Below are 19,775 nucleotides of genomic sequence, written 5' to 3'. Positions count from 1 at the left end.
GACTATAAACACTGGTTTAATGGATCTTTACTCTAGTCTTCTAAACTAACCCATACCTATAAATGTCTACCAGTGATCTTCAGTCCATACATTCCATATATGGAGATAAACCCCTAGACCCTGTATGTTAGCCCACACTTCACTCTCATAACCACATTACTGTCACAATTACCTTCAGTTTCATAGACCCTAAAATAAAACCCTGTGGTACTCCACAAGAGTTGCCAAATCAAACTGTTACCACAACATATACAATAGTCTATGCAGTCTATAGGAATAATAATAAGCCTAGGGTTCAAGGGGTTAAGATGCTACAGAATGGCTAACACTAATAATGCATTAACAAATGAGCCATGGTATCAGTTGGTACGCCAGCAAGGTGGAATACAAGACAAGGCTTTGTGAAAATGGACAGTGAGTGAGTATACGGTAAGCATAGACCACGTATATAGAGAAAACAGGAGATCCTTGCCTTCTTGAAGTCCAGGGTGCAGAGTTTGGCCTTCTCTCCGAACTGCCACTTGCACTGTGTGTCTGTGTCGTACAGCTCCCCGGGAAGTTTCTCAGGGTATTTGTACTCCTCTACTGCTTTGGGCTCATCTGACAGACAGGTGGCCTGCGCCGTGCTGGACACAGAAGGTACAACCACTACTCATCACTCACTCACATCATAAAAAAACTACATTTCCCACATTACAGTGGGGGGCGGTGGTGGCCATGGAAACAAAACAATATCTCCAGCACTCTACTATGGGGCTAGAATTTTTTCTCCCAATCCTGTCCTGACAGTTTATTATGATGAATGTCACTGAATGCTGCTGGGAGAGGGCTGGCTATCGGGTCCTGTAGCGTCACATGATAGCGGGGATCATGAGGAAACGCTTTATGGCTTTTAATATGGTATGTTTTACATGATCAGAAATACTGGACTGTATTGTCAGAAATCTGATGAGTTTAACAGAACCTCTGACTGGGCTATAGGGCCAAAGTGTGTGTGTGTGTGTGTGTGTGTGTGAGAGAGAGAGAGCATGTTCATGTTTTAATACTTTTTCAGGGCAAAAATGTTGTAGAAAAAACAGAGAAAATCAGGACCTTTAAAGCCTTTAATTTTATTGGGTAAAACAAACCTTTGTATGTGTGTGCCACATTTCTTAGACTTTATTTGACGACTGATGTAATTCACTACACTACTTTACTACTGCACTTATGTACTGTTTATCTGCCGTTTATTCAAATACTAAAATGTATTAAATTATTACTTATTAAAATATCCTGTACTAAATATTTTCTTTTTTTGGGACTTTTACTTCCAACACACTACAGTTATGGTAAAATATACTCCTCTGCAGCATGTTTTATTCATTTATTAATCAATCTTAGAACAAATTTTGCTAAACTGTGCCCCAGTTTTCAAACTGCAGCTGTAAAGTTTATTGTATTTTAGAAACTGTGTTTTCCTGTGAGCAGCCAACATTCGTACAGTATCTGAAATAACTTACATGTTTAAACTGAGCAACGGATGTTGCTCAGTTTAAAGTTATAATTTAATGTATAATTAATAATGAAATATTGAATTAAAAATGAAATATAAAAAATTATTTTGCCTCTTGAGATGGTAAAAGCTGGATGGCTAGCGATTTAGCCTAGCATGAATACCTGCATGCTTCCCTGGCTTTACCTTCTTTGCTCAGCTAAGTTAAATTACCCTCCTGTGGACACTGGCACATGAAAAGCAATGGTCACAAATCCTGGTCTGTTTGCTTTAACTAAAAGAGTTCATGATTCTCTTTAAAGTGGTCCTTGCGTTTTACAGCATCTTCATTAACTTTAACTAGGACTATAAGGTTTGGATTAGGACTAGTGGGCTGGGTGTATGATAATGTTAGGGGCATAAATATAACATGTCAAAGACTGTTATGTAACAGTTTAGGGGTTTTGGAATTGGCACGTTTTGTATAACCCAATTCTAGGGCTCCTACAAGTAAATTTAGAAGCAAGTACTTAACTCCATTTCTTTTAGTATTTGGTTAAATTCACATGGCTTTCCCCTTACCCCAATTGAAACTGATCGGTCGGTGGACGGTATCTGAAGTTTGTTTCTTTAGTTTTGGAGTAATAAATCCTACACTCCTACTAACTGGCATTATGAAAGTGCATGCCTAAATGAATAGGCTTTAAACCATGTTTATTTATGAAGTAACATCAAATAGACTTGCTAATGTAGTTCCTGTATGACCTGCTGTCTGTTAACTATACTAGAAATCAACCAGTCTATGTTGTAGTAGCTACCAACAACTATTAGAATTAGCAGCCATCATGATGCATTCATTGTGTTGGCCCTATTTTCTATTTTAAGAGGTAACAGTTTGTCAGACAGCGTCAGACTGGGCAATGCAGGAACATGACACTCTGTTCAGCACATGCTCTGAGCCTGAGAAAACTGCCTCCATTCACACACACAGGCCAGGCTACTCTGCTTCCATTCTGCGGAAACTGTCTGATTTTCTGTCTGATTTATGAATCCATTCTTCTAAGCGCAGCTCCCTATCTGCTTCCAATTAGCCCGACTCCTCCGGCTCAGCCGCATCTGGAGCTGGATCTGACAGAGCTGCGCATCCTCACTCTGCTCTGTCACCTCCCTTCAGCTGCTTCCCACATTAAAGATAGGCTAAAGTGCTGGCGCATCACGCAGCAGGAGCACAGACCTCAGTCAGCTGAGAGGCTCTTCTCCTTCTAGGCTTTCTGCTTCCCTTTTGGGAGAGAGAGGGGACAGAAGCGTGCGACTGAGAGAAGAGGCAGTGTTTGTGTGTGTATGTGTGCTGTGTTATGTTCTGTTCTGATTTCTTTTTTGCAGGCTCCTTTAAGCAGTTTGTTCAGCCATGCTCTGTGTTAACCTGGCTATTGTTTTCTCTTTGCCCTCTTTTACCTTTGCTCCAGGTTGGCAGTGCAAGAGAATGATCAGACGCTTAGTGCCCTAAGACACAAGTCAAACGCATATCATTTGAAGGCATTAATATAGTGTCATGATACTCATGATATTTTCTGACATCTGGTAAGTTGGAATGGACTAATAGAAATCATTAAAAACCACAAGTAACATTTCACACTGTGCACTACACTAAATCCTTTCATTCATTCACTCCATTCACTACTAAACTCTGAACTACGCCTTTGAGGACAACCACTGCCCATTCTCTTTTCATTGGCTCACTACCAAAACACTGACAGGATATAGGGCGTTTTATGTAAACGATATACATATGAAGGAAAATTGGGGCATCTGTGAATGATATTTAAATGAGAAAGTTGTGTACAGGCTTCATGGTTCCATACACAGAAGATAATCATCACATGCATTTAGATCTGCACTTGTTTTAAAGTTGTAGGACATTTTCATAAATCAGATCTACCACACATTTCCTCTCTCTTCTATTTGTTTTTGTTTTCTATGCAACTATTAACAAAGGGCCATTATATATCAAATGCATTTTCTTACTGAAATGAATGCAGTCCACTTTATTAGAAACCCCTATCTTCAAGCCTTGCTACTTGACATCAGTGGACAGAGTCAGAGAAAGCACAACTGGCCGTGCTCTCTCCGGGTGGGTAGCTGGCACGCTCCCCTCATCACTCTTTAGCATTGTTGTCCTGCACAGGCGCCTGATGCAGTGGAGCTGGTGACCTGGCACTTTCCTCCAAGCGCACTGGCTGCTTAGCAAAGCCACACTAGCAGCAGTTTGAAAAGAAGTGGTTGGCTGGCTTTGCATGTGTTAATAAAACATCCTGACCTCACTAATGCTCTTCCTGTCGCTGACTGTAATCAAATCCTCACAGCAATGTTCCAAAATCTGGTAGAACATCTTTCTTGGACATTAGAGAGTAGGATCATTATACCCTCGATTTCGGGAGAAACAATGAAGGGGCAGGCATCCCAATACTTTGCTCCATATATTGTATATTTAGTGGACCTTTATGCTAGGTGGACCTCATAAAGTGGCCACTGAGTGGAAATACAATTGGATGTTGTGTGTACACACACACACACACACACACACACTATGATCTTGAAAGTACATTCAAAAACTGCTTTAGCTTTGACTGTAAAAGCCAATGTATTTCTATGGATGCAGCTCAAAACCAGCGTTTACACACACACACACACACACTCAGGGTGAACACATGATCCTTAGCCTCAGTCCACTTTTCACTAATACCACTCACTGCTCATAGACTAGACCCCTGACATGCTCTAACAAGGGTGAGGTCATGGTGTTTGTATGAACTAATGAAAGCCTCACTAAATCAGTCCCATCAGTGAGGAAGTGGATATTTAGCATTTCATTTCACCAGCAGGTTAATTTAGGGCCGGCGGGGCAGGCTTGGTCAAGTTACACACAGGCATAGAACTCGCTTGGACGAAACCTGAGACTGGCCTGGGCTGCCCGACGCTGCATGTCAGAACAGCGGCCATTTTGGCTCTATTTCCACGCAACACCCCCATGAATAGCACTTATAAAGGATGAGGCTGTGTCTAGACACTGGGCACCCCGGCGTGTGAACTCGAATGGATGATGGATGGTTGAGAGGATTCTGTGTAAAGGGCAGAGCTGTTAATTTGAGCGGACAGTTTTTGAGCACAAGTCTGTTTGTTCCTGCCGTGGGCTGCTAATAGCTGTAACATGTGACTGGTGGGTAGTCTTTCTAAAGGGTGTCTACTGTTATGTTAGTCTCTGGATTACTCATGCTACTGGAGAGCAAAACATCGTCTGGGTGGGTATATTGCTGGGCGATCGCATCATGGTTGCAAAACAGGTGGAATAAATGTCATCTTTTGTTGATTGAGTTTGCAACCAAGAATCAGTTGGGCTGGTTAGTAAGATGCAGGCTATTAGTCGCAATATAATTAGCATTTTTGTTTTGTTATTGTGAGTATATCATAAGAATATTTTGTTCTTCTTGAACGCTAAACAGCTGCAGCTGATGGATGTCAGTCAATTATGATGTTACCTTGTTTTATTGAATTATTTTGTAACTAATAAATTTGGTTGTTTTGCTAACAAAATGTCCTCATAGCTGTGCATAGTCTTGACTGCTGATGCAACGTCATTGGACGACCAACTTACGTGATCTAACCACCCAAAGAGAGCAAGCCCAATGTGATGGCAGGCAGCATGACCCAGGATTCGATCCAGAGATCCAGAGTGGTATGTAAATTTCGAGGGCGTAAATAAAATTAGCCAAAACAATTACATAACAGTTTCTGGGTTTTGGAATTGACCCATTCTACAGCCTGGGTTTTGCTTTTAAAAGAGGACCCAACAATGTTTGATATGATATGTCATGTCCATGTACCAAACTCTCATTATTTTACTATGCCATTCCATTCTTTTAAGTATTTATAAGCTTATAAATTTATATGCTTGATAGCAGGTACAAAATACCTGGACAAAAGTGTTTAGATGTTGTAGAGTGAATGTGCACCAACCTGAGGAAGCGGCTGAGGTATTGTCGACTGCAGGATGACCAAGAGAAGAGACCGTTGTGGCCAGCTAGTGTGGGGGACATGATGTTGCCAACAGACTTCTTACACACATTTCCCTCTCCATCATGGACCATTCCAAAGCTGGAGTAAAAAAGTAAAAAGAAGAAAATATTATAATGTATTTTAGTCATTAAAAAATGTCAACACAATCTTCCTGCAGAGGTCATTTTAGGGCTATGGGAAAAAAAACACTGTAACATCTGGATGACTTGAATTGAATTTCTGATTTTAGAACCAAATAAGAGGGTTGAGAACAAACAACATTGGGACAAACCCCTGCAGGAAGACTGACCTCAAGAAAAAGGGAGGATGGCAGTAAACACAGCTGACTGTGATGTGCTGAAAATAAGGGCTTACTTGTGGCCAGACTCGTGAGCGATGGTGAAGGCTAAGCCCAGGCCTGTGTCCTCATTGATAGTGCAGCTGCGGTACTTGCTGCACATGCCGCTGATGGGGGCAAAGCCTGAGGGGAGACACACAGCACTCAGTACTTTTTCATCTGTACTTCTGCCCAGCAATTTACAACATCCAGAATTTCAGAACCGTATAGCCAATAGAAATGGATTACTCAAGTGCATTACATAACTGCACAGGAAAGACCCAGACCCCGGCCATATCTGCAGTGTGCTCCTGCAGTTGATCGTTGTCGCATCTTACAACTATAGCCCTATATAGTTAAGTCTAACATTTGAGACCGCATTCCATACCACTGTATCACTGCTTTTCAGTTCTTTGCGAGAGATATAGTTTTTGTCATTGTAACACAGAAGCAGGTGTAGCCATTAGAAGTTAGTTAAAGGTATTTTATAAAGTCTTGAGTTTAACACAGAGCAGGCAGATGCAGAAAACAAACTAACAGTCAGAACCAAATTTACAAAACTAGATAAACAAAGAGCTAGCTGACACTTTGTACATGTTTCATGTTCAGTATGTATCTGGATAAACTTTGACAGGATTCCACTATACACCAAAATGTGTCCCCAATGTTACCAGGTAAAATTCAAAATATTTAAAGCACATTAACACATACATTGTTTATTATTATATATTTTCTGCAGTCCCACAAATGGCTGCTGTTTCTGCCATTTAATCTACTTTCCTCTATCACTAACATGATCCTCAGTGATGTTGACAGATTCACTCATCTTTCAAAGCCAAAAAATCACATGTTTGTATTTTGTTAGTGCCAAAACTGCCAGACAATTTAGGAAAACATGAAAACAAAATCAGTATGAATATAAGTCACATAAAAAATGAATTTTGTATGATTGTTAATTATGCAATAAAGGAAGTGTCACGCCCATCTAAACTTTCAGTGGAAGGCAATGTAAAATTATGTAATTTTGGAGCTGATGGTCCATTTATCATGTCACGAAATGTTCAGACAGTGTTAAGAATCAAAAAGTGAAAAACAATGAGAGATACAAGTTCTGATTCTACATAATGATAACCTCAATAGATTTCCCATTATGGGGGCCCTGCAAAGGAGCTACAACAGGCAACAAATTGTCACAACTGTCCAGAGGTTTTAAGACACAAGAAATTTGTTTTGTTTGAAAAAATCATGTTCAACATTCAATTTAGCAGAAATGTGCTACATAACTATACAAGCCAGCACAGAAAAGCTCATTTCATTTACACTTGTGCTGAATTCTCTGACCTCTATCTCTGACCACCTCCGAATGTGGTTCAAATGATCTTACTGTAATCACTTGAAATGATCAACTGTGATCACAATGCGTCCTGGGTATGTTTACACCTGGCTTTTCATGCGGTCAATTGTTATCTGAACACGATCAGATCACAAAAATCGAATGTTGATGTAAGACATAAACAGCCTCAAAGAATACTACACGAAAAACACATAAAAGAAACAAAACATGAAACCAATGAAAACTGGGTGGCAAAGACAAAGGAGAAACAACTGTGATACAAAACCCAGACGAGTAACAAGGCTCAGCTGAAGGGCGACTAGAGACAGGGGTTACAGCCTATACAAGTGACAGAGATGACAAGGGGAAGATCTAGGTTAACAAGAATGCGGAGAAGACATGAGAGGTGGAACCTGGGCAGGAAACCTGTAGACTAGAGCAAGCCCCACTTTAATAATATTAACATGACTGTCGCTTCTTAGGTATCTTTTAATCAGTTTGTCTGGGCGATACGTGTGAATCTTGTGAGCTAGTGGGAAGAATACAAGTTTTGTCCAGATTGTTCCTCGATGCCCCAGACCATCACCTAGATCTGTTTCATTCCGCCAGCTCACACCTAATAATAATAATAAGAGGTTTCAAATAGCGAAATGAATACATACAGTACACAAATAAAAGCCCTACTTTTTATTTCATTGATTTATTTGATTTATTATTTTCTTCACATTTTGTCCTGTTTTGTACTGTTGGTTCTTGATGTGATGCTTAATATTTTGACTACACAAATTTCAAGTGCAATAATGTTGATAATACTATATGGATGAACACCTGCTCATTCGCTGTTTCTTCCAAAATCAAGCTCACAATCAGTCAGAACAATAAGAGTGCAGTAAACAGAGGTTCTCACTGGTCATAGTCCAATGCATATTTAGCCCTCTGACTGTTGAGCCCTCTGACAAAGTCTGCCTGGCCACTGTCGATAGAAATCTGCACTGACTGCATTCATCAAGCCTCTCAAAAGACCTGACAGAGGACAATGATTTGGGGCAAATGCATATTCAGCCCTGATATACTATATGTGGACCAAAGTATTGAGACACCTACACAATGACTGCTTTTTCCAAGGGTACTGAGAAAAAAGGTTCTCCTGCCTTGTCAGAGAAACTGTCTCTACTGTCCATGGAAGGCTTTCTACTAAAATTTTGGAGCACTGCTGTCGGGATTTAAATGCATTCAATGACAAGAGCGCTACCAAGGTCAGGATATGGATGATCATCACCCTACCTTATCCCCAATTCCCAAACTCATCCCAAAAGTACTGGATCCAGCACCATGATTCCAGAGAACACAGTTGCACTGCTCCAAAGCTCAATGATATAGGGCTTTGTACCGTTCTAGCCCACAACTGGCATTAGGCATTGTGCCAATAGGTTCATGTTTATCTGCTTTAGAGAGTCCTATTGCATTGGCAGTACTTCTCAACAGGGACTAGACAAGCTGTGTGTGTGTTTGTGTGCATTTGCACATCTGTGTAAGCAATGGGTGCAACTTAAAAGTAGCTGAATGCATTCATTACAAGGGGTGTCCAAAACATTTGGATATTTAGTGTAAGTCACTAAGCAGTTTGTAATGTAGGGCTATAGGGTTAACTAGTGGATTATGAGTATTGGAAACCTTTCAGTGCACTTTGGAGTGCACTGTGTTATTCCAACAAAACCATACCTGTAATAATAACACCAAATGCTATGGTTATCAAATAACAGTAACGACTCAGTAATTTTCATTCTGTCTGCTGGAGATGAACGCTCAGATTTTCCACATTTTTAGAAACATAAAAATGACAAACATTACAGTTGATTTCCTTCTTCTCTACAACTGATCCTAGAAAGCCAGGCTGAAACAAGGTCACTGATGTGTGATGTGTGTGTTCATCAGATAAAAAGGAGAACACCTTGCACAACATGGTCTGGCCTGCAGGCCTCTGGCAGGTGTGGAGGGAGCACAGACTGTTGCACGTTTTTCTCTGTTTGCTTTTTATCAGAGCTCTGAAAAAAATATGGAAGTACCACAACATATGTGAGAGATAATGTTATTTAGCTCATAAATCATGCAAGACTGACAAGGAAATATGGCCCAAATCAGAAAGATCTGCAAAAGCAACAGTAAGAAGAGCATGGGCTGGTTTCATAATGCTGATTTACATGCTGCTATTATACATATTTTTTTATTTTGTTTCCCCCTATTCACACTTTCATAAGATAGAGTTTACAGGGGAAACAAATAACAAGGATAGATTAAGACTACAGCACACTACGACACTGATAAATGGACAATTGTCATTGTTACACTACACCCATTCCAAAGTTATGCCCAGCCCACATCCATTTCCATGGTTCCACTACACTCATTCCCATGATTTTACCAAGCCCATACTCATTACCATGTATATATATATATATATATATATATATAGTGGCAGAACATCTGAACGCTACTGCAGAGAACATATAACCTCAAAGAATTACAATTAACCATTAAGGCGAACAGGTCAACTTCTTAGTCTTCCCCTATTATTGTATCCCAGCCCTAGATATGATAGGTGATTGGCTAAGAGAGCCACAACACTGGTCTTTAATCTTCCTCTGACCTCTGGCTGGTGTGAGATCCTCATTAGTTCCACCTCCCCTGTACTTCTGAGGGGTCTGGCCCTGCTAGCTTCGGGGTTTGGGGAGGAGTTAATCACAGCCCCAGCCCCAACCACCAGGTTACCAGCACCTTTGAACCATGACTTGGTGGTTGAATAGCAGGTAACGGACAAATAGAGCTTACTGGTTAGTCAAGACCAGAGGCTTTGAAGTAAAAAAGGTGGAACTGTGAGGATACACATGGTTCTCACAGAAAAAAACAAGGCAGAGCCATTGCCATGGTTACAGATAAAGTTAATCCCTGGAGACACCAATCATTATAGGGAAATATAGGAAAAGACAAGGACATCCAAGAGCAAATGGGCATGACAGGTACATGAAAGCTTATCTTCTAAAATTCTGCATTCTGAGCATTTATTTTTATGGGGTACTGAGTTGGTATATGACTGAAGAAAGGCTAAAGTTTAAATAAATTGTGGTAAGCATAGAAAAAGATGAGCTGTTGAACTTTTTGTTAGTAAAGACAAGACATGCAAAATCTTTGGAACATTTGTGGACGAACTAAAATATGGCAAGATCTGCCGAGAGTCACATTTCCACACTCTCCTTCTGCTGCCATCTCATCTTGGAACTCAACTTCCCATGATCCTATGAAACCTCATGTCCCCAGTCACCCAATCATGGACAGTTCATCAGATTTGGATAGTTTATAATTATACACCTACAATTAATAATTGTCAAAGAAGGAAATGTGTTTACCCCAACCTCCCAACAAGCTGCAAGTCGGCATGGTCAGAAAAGCATGAATCAGTAAATCAGAGGGCTCAGGGGTTTGAGCCTTACCCAATGTATCACACGGCTCATTCTTCCATGAGCATATGTCCAGTCCTGTGAGGAGAACAGCGTGGTCATGTCGACGGCCTTCGCGACCCGCCAAACCCGACTGCCACTGACAGAAACTGTTTAGAGTGTGATCTGCATGGTGGCTTATAACCAGCCCATCCTAAAAGGAGACAGGAGAGAAGACTAGTGAGCAATATTTAATGTCCTCCTTAACCTTCTTTTAGTTCATGAGTCGAGAGTCAATTAATCTTGCAGGGTGAGCCAAAGTCAACCAGGGCAAGTGACTCTAATTGTGCAGGCCAAATAGGAGACAATGGTAATTTTCTGCATTCTTCTACTTCATTTGTGTTACTGCAGGTGTATCAGTAACGCTCATTTCTGGCACGGACACCAAGCTCATCTGGCTGAGGTATGCTGCCTGTCCAATTAAACTGTCACTGAAATTAGATCTGTCTGGCTACATGGGCCAAAGACACAAGTCTCTCAAGGTAAGGAAAAAAAAACAGCGAAGAACACAGCTGCTTTAAAGCAGGTACTGGTTTACTTGTCCCATGCGGCTCTGTAAAGAGGAACGATCCAGTGACCTTTAATAATCAAGTCGATAAGACTGAAAATGCCGTCCCCTCACCTGGTCTTCATGCAGCAGTATCAGGCCGACAATAACTATATTGATATCACCTCCTATGGTTCCGTCCTTGAAAAGGGTGGAGACCTGCACAAAGAAAGACGCCATACGCATCAACAGCATTCAGTGAACAGCATTCGAATGAACAGAACTGCACTGATCAGAAGAGAAGCTTTTCAGCTTAACCTATTCTTCGTTCAATTAAGGCTCTAACTGATGTATTTACTAAGCACTAAGCTTCATCTATTATGGCTATTCTATAGTACATCATGGGAGGTCTGTGACAATCATTAATAACTATAGTATTAGCTGTAATAATGCACCATACGTACTTACATACATACCCTGTTAGGCGACTTATTAAGCATTAATTATTACTGTTATACCATGTAAGACATTAATAATTGACAAATATTATTGTCATATAACAATAATTATTGGTACATGCATTATATATTGTTACATATTGTCATATTTACATGTTATTAGTAAGTAATGCCAGTGCTTTGGTCCTTGTGGGTTGTAGACAGTTCCAGAGTTGTACGTTTATTGAGTTAATAAGAGTTTAATAGGCCACTTATATACGAATAAGTGTTTCATATTCTGAAGTTAGCTTTAAACGCATCAATATTATATATAATAAGAAAAAGTCAATGTGAATTTATTTAACTAACTCAAGTTTTTTCCTGATCATACGTGTGTCCAGTCTTACATCTTACTGTGTCCAGTATTTCCCTGTGTAAATTAACATCCAATCTGCTCTACATCAGCAGAACCATCTGTATAGACTGGCACCTAGATCATAGTAGATACACGATTAATGGTCAGTGGACTGGTCAGTATTTTCTATTCATACTTTTTTTTTGGTTTAGGTTGTCAAACCATACCAGTCAGTCACAGCATTAAATAAACCATCTACCAGATCCAAACAACAGACAGAGATCATCAGATGCTAGTGTGACAGTAGAGTGGAGTCTGACAGTCAATAACAAGGACAGACCCACAAGGGTCTTTCAGGCTTAGGGTTTAGAGGGTTAAGAAGCTCAGGTATCATAACCCTGCTCACTGGACCTGAACGCAGACTTTTTCACATTGCTTGTTTTGTCTTTTGAGCGGCCACGCCATGCGGGGTGCTCAGGACACCTAAGCCTTGACACCACTGATTACGCCCACCACCCGAAATGCGATATCATTTTTCTTCCATGTTTTAAGCCCTCAGGGTCTGTTGAGATGAGGAGTTCTGAACAGTGCCAGTGTGTTTCCTGCACTGCACTTATTGTGTGTTTCCTGCACAGACAGGACTGGGTCTGGATCCCACAGGTTATTAGAGAGAACTGAGTCCTCGAATCTTCAAGTGAAAGCACATGGAGGCACCTTACCTTGACACTGATTGTATTTCTCCAGCCAAGTCAAACATGTTTTGCATTACTCTATGGAATGTACATATGGATGGATGGGCCTGTGGGTCAGTGAACGAGTGAATGAAAAGTGTGTGTGTGTGTGTCGCGGGGGTGTTCAATGGATTTATATTTACAGATGCAGAGTATCATTCAAACATCTGATGTAACATTTTTTTAATCCTGAATTGGTATTGAACATTTTGAAGTTTTAAGGCCTGTACTCAAATTCTTGCTTATAATTTAAATAGTGAAGTTGATGCCTATGCATGAATTAACTTCTGAAGCAAAAAACACGGCAGTGCTTATTTTATGTAGCTGTGAATGCCTCCTTGAAACCTGGATTTACATGGTGTTAAGAGAACTGTAGTGGTTAAGGAGTATTGCTATGGTAACTATAGTCTTCAAAGTTACATACTACCTCTGCATCGCAAACATTAACATATCGACTCTGAAGAAGGTTTATTGTTATTGTGATGCAAGGTTTGTCCTGATTTGTCCTATATGTCCCTCCCAACGAGTTGTTTTCAGCAGCTAACAAGTTCAGCATATGAAAACTGTGTAGTGGTTGGTGTGGCGCAACAGCTAACACCACTACCTGCTAGTGAGCTACCTCACCACATGGAACCCTGGGGTTCAATTCCCACTCTGGGCGACTATGCTACGCCAATAAGTCTTGGGCAAGACTCCTAACACTACGTTGGCCCACCTCTGTAATACGAGTAACCTTGTAAGTCGCTCTGGATAAGAGCCTCAGCTAAATGCCATAAATGTAAATGTAAAACTCCTGTGAAAGTTCCTCTAGGACACACCTTTTTCTCAGCCAATCACCAGCTTCCACCTGTATTTGTAAGATCTCAACCACCTATTTTGCTGCATTCAGATGCTGATGACGTTACATTTCTTTCCTTGTTGTTTTTTGTGCTCATTGTAGAATTCCATAGGTGGTATTTCATGCAGTGCCTTTCCCTTTACCCTTAAATGTAATAATCTGCGAGGAGTCTATCCAAACCTCTGACTGGGACTCTATGACTTACCATGTTGAGAACAGTCAGGACGTATGTGGTTATGTTCTCATGGCCGTGATTATCCATCATCTTCTGGTCCACCACCACCAGTGTCTCCACATTCAGCTTCTGCTTTGGAGGGGTCTGAAACATCACAGCCCGCTTGCCTCTGGGGAGGACCTTGTACTCATCAGGTAGAATATAGATGTCTTCTTCAGGTGGCTTAGGCATATCTGTGAAAGAGATATGAGTCCATATTGAAAAATAAAACAGCAAAGATTGATTTGTAGGTTTACAAAGTGAAGGAAAGTAAACACATCAATAGTAATGATAGCAATTTATCTAGGTAGTAAACATTCATTGGAAATAGCGCCTTCAAGTGCACAAGCCAGCAACCACACCTGTGTTCTTCTAACACATACACAAACACATTTTTGCCACACAGATAAGAAAGGAATCCTCTATCTAATCCAGCAGGATTACATTCACTCACTCACTTACTCACTTACGCACACACACGCACAAACATCAAATCTCCCATCTAATCAATACCCACATTCATTAAACCTGACTTTGAGCAAGGTCAACTGATTCCTGCCTGCACTTTTGGTTACTTCCATCGCAGCCCAATCACACACAAACCAGTTGACAAAAAAGGGTGGAAACACAGACAGGTACACATGCATTTAAATTCCCATACATCAGCCTACATTCTTCACGCATACTCTTCTCTTTACAGGTCATAAACCACACACTGCACTCTTACGTCACATGCTTGAGCTTTAATAAGTGCTGATGTGATGAATGTGGCCTTAATTCAGCGCTGAGAGGTCAGACAGCACAGAATGAAGCTCAGATTTCAAACACAGTGTGTTGACACGGTGCGAGCTTGGAGCAGGTGAGAGTAACGTGACCTTGACTAAACACAGCACAGGTGGGTGATGATGTCACCAGGAGGGAATGTAAACAGGTTAGGGTTGCCGCATGAACAGCTGCGACCTCAACCTTAATGAAAAAAGGGCAACACTTAGCAAGTGTGATTGACCCCGAGTCAGGAGTGTGTGTGTGTACAATACTAGCACTATAAACATTAATAGTCAGGGTCCAGGACCTAGATTAAGCCTAGATTTGAATTAAAGTGTCTTAATTGTAAAAATGCTTCTAATCTATAGTAATCTACACCAAAAATAGAGGTGCTACAAAAGCTTCTTTGAGCGATGCCGTAGAAGAACCATTTTGGTTCCATAAAGAACCATTTTTCTAATAGACATGTGACCTTTAAATTTAAAAAGACCTTTTGCATCAAGACAAACTTTTTGGGGTCTTTTAATGTTTCTTCATGCTCTCACATCCTTATCACAAACATGGTTCTTCATGAAAGCAAAAGTTGTTCTTCTGGGCTTAGGCCAAAAAAGTCTCACAAGGTAAACCATGTTTTCATTATTCCAGGTTGTATCAAGTGGCTTACAATTCTGAGTATTTGAAAGATGCTGAAGGAAAGTGCTGGGGAAAAAACAATAACGAGGGTGCTAATTTATAAATCTTTTGCATAAAACGTATGTACAATCCATGAATAATGTAATATTAGAATGATTGTATAATCAAATTGATGTTAAAGTAGTGATTTACAACATGCACATTTCATATGAAAATATCAATCTCACATATGGCAGAATTTTAACCTGACATACACATTATAGTCCATGTTTTGTGAACACTGAGCTTTCAAAAAAAAAAAACTCTGCATGCAAATGGGAAGATGTTCCTAAATGTTTTCATGAAGCCTCCCATTAGCTACTGTATAAGCCAGCTACCTAACCCAGACATTCTGACTAATTTCGCAGTTCAGTACTGCTTTAAACACAAAAAGTAATGAATAGAAAAAAATACATACATACCCTGAATAATTACATAGCATGTCTATCTTTATTAATACAGCTGCTGGGACTGCTATACTACATGGACAAAAGTATTAGGATCATTCAATCATTTTTTCTTCTCCTGACATCAAAGATTAAAAAAGGAGTTATACGGTCCATGGAAGGCTTCTACCGGATTTGTGAGGATTGGATTACATTCAGCAAAGGGTGCAACTTAAAGTAGCTGAATGCATTCACAAGGGGTGTCCACAAACATTTGGACCTATAGTGCAGCTTTCCAAACCTACTATTTTGTTACAGTAGGCTACATACAACCTGTGGAAAAGGAAGATAATGAACAGGTTTGGGGTTGATGCAAGCATTAACAGAGTGAAACAAAGTTAAACAAATTGATTTTGACATATTCCTGTTATTATTAGCAGCAACTTATGTCCTAATTTATTGACTTGGGGGAGGGATGTGGACAGGGAGTCACAGGACGATTGTACTAAAATGAATATTAATAATACATTTTTATTAAATTATATTAAATACATTTTAAGCTTTGATGGCGTTGAGGATCGAATGCAGAGGCATACTCCAACGACAAACAGAGGAATTAAAAGTATGTAAATGATAACTGTCAGTATAATAATATATAAAAATGTTGAATACTGTATTACATGTATTCCATATGGAACAGTGCAGTGTAGCGTAATATAGAATGTCCTTACATACATTTCTTCCTTCTTCCACAGAAGTGCTGCCTCTGGCGAGTCCCGTGCTGATAGTCATTATGGTGAGTGTGAAGGTGCCGCGGGTGGTCACTCGGATCTGTCTGCGTGTGTGTAGAACGTCTGGGTCTTCTGCTGTTTCTGTACAGCCCAGCAGCCTCCCCGTCATTTCCACTGGGTTCCTGAGGCTCAGTTGAATCCTTGGCACTTCTTCTTTCTCTGGCTCTGTGAGTCAGTGCTTGTCTCTTGTAGAGGATGTGAGGGTGGTGGTGTGCTGGTGCTGTGTAGTTTTCTATTCTCAGGTGATGCTCAAGCAGCGGCCTCAGGAAGTAATCAGCCTCTTGTGTCCGGATCAAGCCTGACTACGGGGAAACACACACAAATATTGGTCAGAGCCTTGCCACACACACACCTGGGTACTTCCATGCTTAATTCTTGTGGTCATTAGTTCAGAAACTCCTTGAATGATTTTTTACAATTGTTGCCATATTTTGTAAATATTTAAACATAACAAAGTACAAACTGAAAACTGCTGATGCAATGACAATTATATTATTGACAATGAATATTAATGCATTTCATTAACTAATTAACCATGTAATTAATCACGACATCATATTGTTGATAATTACACAGTCCATCCATCCACCCATTCATCTTCTTATTTGCTTCTTCCTGGTCAGGAATACCCAAAATCACTGGCCGCAAGGCAGGAATACCCGAAATAACTGGCCGCAAGGCAGGAATACCCAAAATCACTGGCCACAAGGCAGGAATACCCGAAATCACTGGCCGCAAGGCAGGAATACCCGAAATCACTGGTCGCAAGGCAGGAATACCCTCAGGACAGGGCACCAGTCCATTGCTGGGTACCACAAACACCCACTGACTCACACCTAGGCAGATCTCAGCATGGTCAACTCACCTACCATGTGTGTTTCAGGAGGTGGGAGGAAACCCCCTGGACACAAGAAGAATACAGACAGTGAATACAGACAGTGAGGTTTGAACCCATGACCCTGGGCCTCTGGAGCTGTGTCACACGCACACTATTTGCAACACCACATTGCCAGCCTAAACACACAATTCCAATGCCATGAACTTTAACACTTTCACACTTCCAAATCCAAATGAGCAAAAGCAGAAAGAAGGGGCTGAAGAAAAGCATTCCTTCAGTTTAATTAAGCACTTTTAATTATGCTTCAGGAATTCAGATACATAAACAAACCAGGAGGGTATGGACACTGAGCAGGGATGGGGAAAACGAAAGCTCTAAAAAGCAAAAACTCGCAGTGATGGATGAGGAGCCATATTCGAAAGCGCTGAACAGTTTGTTTATGTTTTGCATTGTTTATAAACAAAAGGATGAAATCATCCTTTTTGGATCTGTGTCGGTTTTTGGTTCCCAAGATCTCTGCACACCCCCAGCTGAGGGGCAGGCGAGGTCAGAGGAAGAACTCCACTGACCCCAGTCTTCTACTCTTGGACCGTTAATGTGCTCATGACAGCTTTTCTGCTTTCTAAAAAAAGTACTCTGAACATAATATGGGTCCAATTATTCTTTTTCATTATCAGCCGCAAAGCAGTCGCACACAATGGCCTGTAAAATGCAATGCAAATGTCCTGCTTTTTGTTTTAAAACAAAGACAATCTGGGGCTGAGTCCAAGCAGAGCAATTTTTAGCATCATATATTTATCATATGATGATTAAAAAAGCTCTTACAACAGCGGGATCAGCACACACAGTCTATAAACAAGAGTGTGTGTGTTGAAGAAAACCAGCAAAGCCACGTAGGCAAGCACAACGCCATCAGTGTGTGAGGTCCACGTTCCAGTCACAACAGCAAATGAGAAGGTGGTGTGTGTGTGTGTGTGATTGTTCATGTTTAGTGAGCATGCAGATTTCTATGTGTGTGGGTATGTTATTGTGATTTGGTTTGGCTGGCTGAGGTACACTAAGTCAGCACTGACATTTTATTGTTGGAACAGTGCCGTTTCACAAAAACTATAGCACTTCTACAGTGCTACTTCCTCAAAGCAGATGGGACTGAGGCAGGTTTGATTTGTCCTGCCAGATGAATGGCTGCTACTCATCCGAGACTGGATGATGCTCTATACTGAATAATGCTAGCAAACTAATGAAGCCACAATCAACCATAACTGGGGTAAAACTATACCTACGTCTGAGCACTGTTAGCAGACATTAAACTTTTGCCTGCCAGTGTACTCCTATTACCTTCTTCCTCAATTGCTCCTCAAACTCCTCAATTGTCCTGTATAGCCTTTGCTTTTGCAAGTCAAAAAAAGCACATGAATCTTTGCACAATAAATCAGACTTCACACTAACTGATGTGATGAGCTCTATGAAAAGTGTACCTGCTATTTTATGACTACTGTCAATGCCATGCCACCTTCATGCCAGCTTTAGTAAGCTCTAAACGACACTTACATCTAACACGATTTTACTGAGGCACAGATCAGAGCAGAATCTGACAGGCTGCAGGCTTGTGCCAATCCCCAACACTGTGTCACACCTATGCGGTCATGCTAGTCATACAAGCAAAATCACAGATGTGTACATGAAACAAGTTAATGTTTTTTTTTTTTCCGGAAGGAATGAAACTAACTAGGTTGTATATGAAGAGGAAGTAGCACAGACAGTGGTAAATAGGTACACAGAATTGCACTTGTAATTGTAACGTAATTACTTTTCAATTGTTGAATCACTATTACGTTTAATGTTTAGATTAAAGCAACATTATGCAAGAATTGGTATAACTTGCTCCTGGAAGTCCTCAAGAAGCAAGAAGGACACACTTACATGCATTTCTAGGCACAATAAGAGATATAAAACTGTTACTTAAAGAAAGTGAAAGGAGCATGTGGACTAAGGCAATAAACAGTAATTCTAAGTATTTTATACAAATATGCATTCTGATTAGGTAGTTCTCTACCTATTGCAGGTCAGTGGAGCGTTACAATGATTTTGAAGCTGTTATTTTGTGACCAAAATGCTATATAATGTTGCTTTAAATTAGTTATTTTAAGGTGTAAAATACAGAAAATAAATAAAATACAGAAGAGTTGGACAAAATATGACCTATCTATCACATTACTGTGAAGTCAGTCAGTCAAAAATGTTTGGCTGGCTGAGTCAGTGTGTGTAAATCGTTTATCCATGGCTTGCCACTTTAGATCACATCCATTAAACTCAATTTTAAGTCCTTGGCAGCACATTCGTGTTGCTCCGAGTCGATGATTTTATGAGGCTGAAAAGGAACCGGCATTGGTAGTAAATTTTATGGAGGCACCCGCAAATAGCTCATCAAAGGGAAACCTCCATGAGGAACCTTTCGAATTTCAAGAATCACTTGGCTGACTGGACCACAGTCGATTAGCCACTTTGATAACTTTGATATCATTAACAGGTTTAAGCAGATTAATGAAGAATGTTGATCAGGGAGCACACAT

General features: G+C 40.4%; 1 protein-coding gene across 1 annotated transcript in view; it reads right to left on the bottom strand.

Annotated features, from left to right (window-relative positions):
- Positions 1-19,775, bottom strand: part of adamts16 (ADAM metallopeptidase with thrombospondin type 1 motif, 16) — a 73,354-nt gene that overhangs the window by 38,476 nt on the left and 15,103 nt on the right. Inside the window, exons 4-10 of the mRNA XM_072678869.1 lie at positions 16,309-16,666; positions 13,742-13,944; positions 11,311-11,394; positions 10,683-10,842; positions 5,900-6,005; positions 5,486-5,623; positions 473-626 (exon numbers count right to left, since the gene is read on the bottom strand). Coding sequence (XP_072534970.1) covers positions 473-626; positions 5,486-5,623; positions 5,900-6,005; positions 10,683-10,842; positions 11,311-11,394; positions 13,742-13,944; positions 16,309-16,666 — 1,203 coding nt within the window. The remainder of the gene's footprint in view (positions 1-472; positions 627-5,485; positions 5,624-5,899; positions 6,006-10,682; positions 10,843-11,310; positions 11,395-13,741; positions 13,945-16,308; positions 16,667-19,775) is intronic.

Source organism: Salminus brasiliensis, chromosome 5 (assembly GCF_030463535.1).
Source record: "Salminus brasiliensis chromosome 5, fSalBra1.hap2, whole genome shotgun sequence".
NCBI lineage: Eukaryota > Metazoa > Chordata > Actinopteri > Characiformes > Bryconidae > Salminus > Salminus brasiliensis.
The sequence above is the reverse complement of the archived record's forward strand: the minus strand, read 5'-3'. Positions and strand labels throughout refer to the sequence as shown.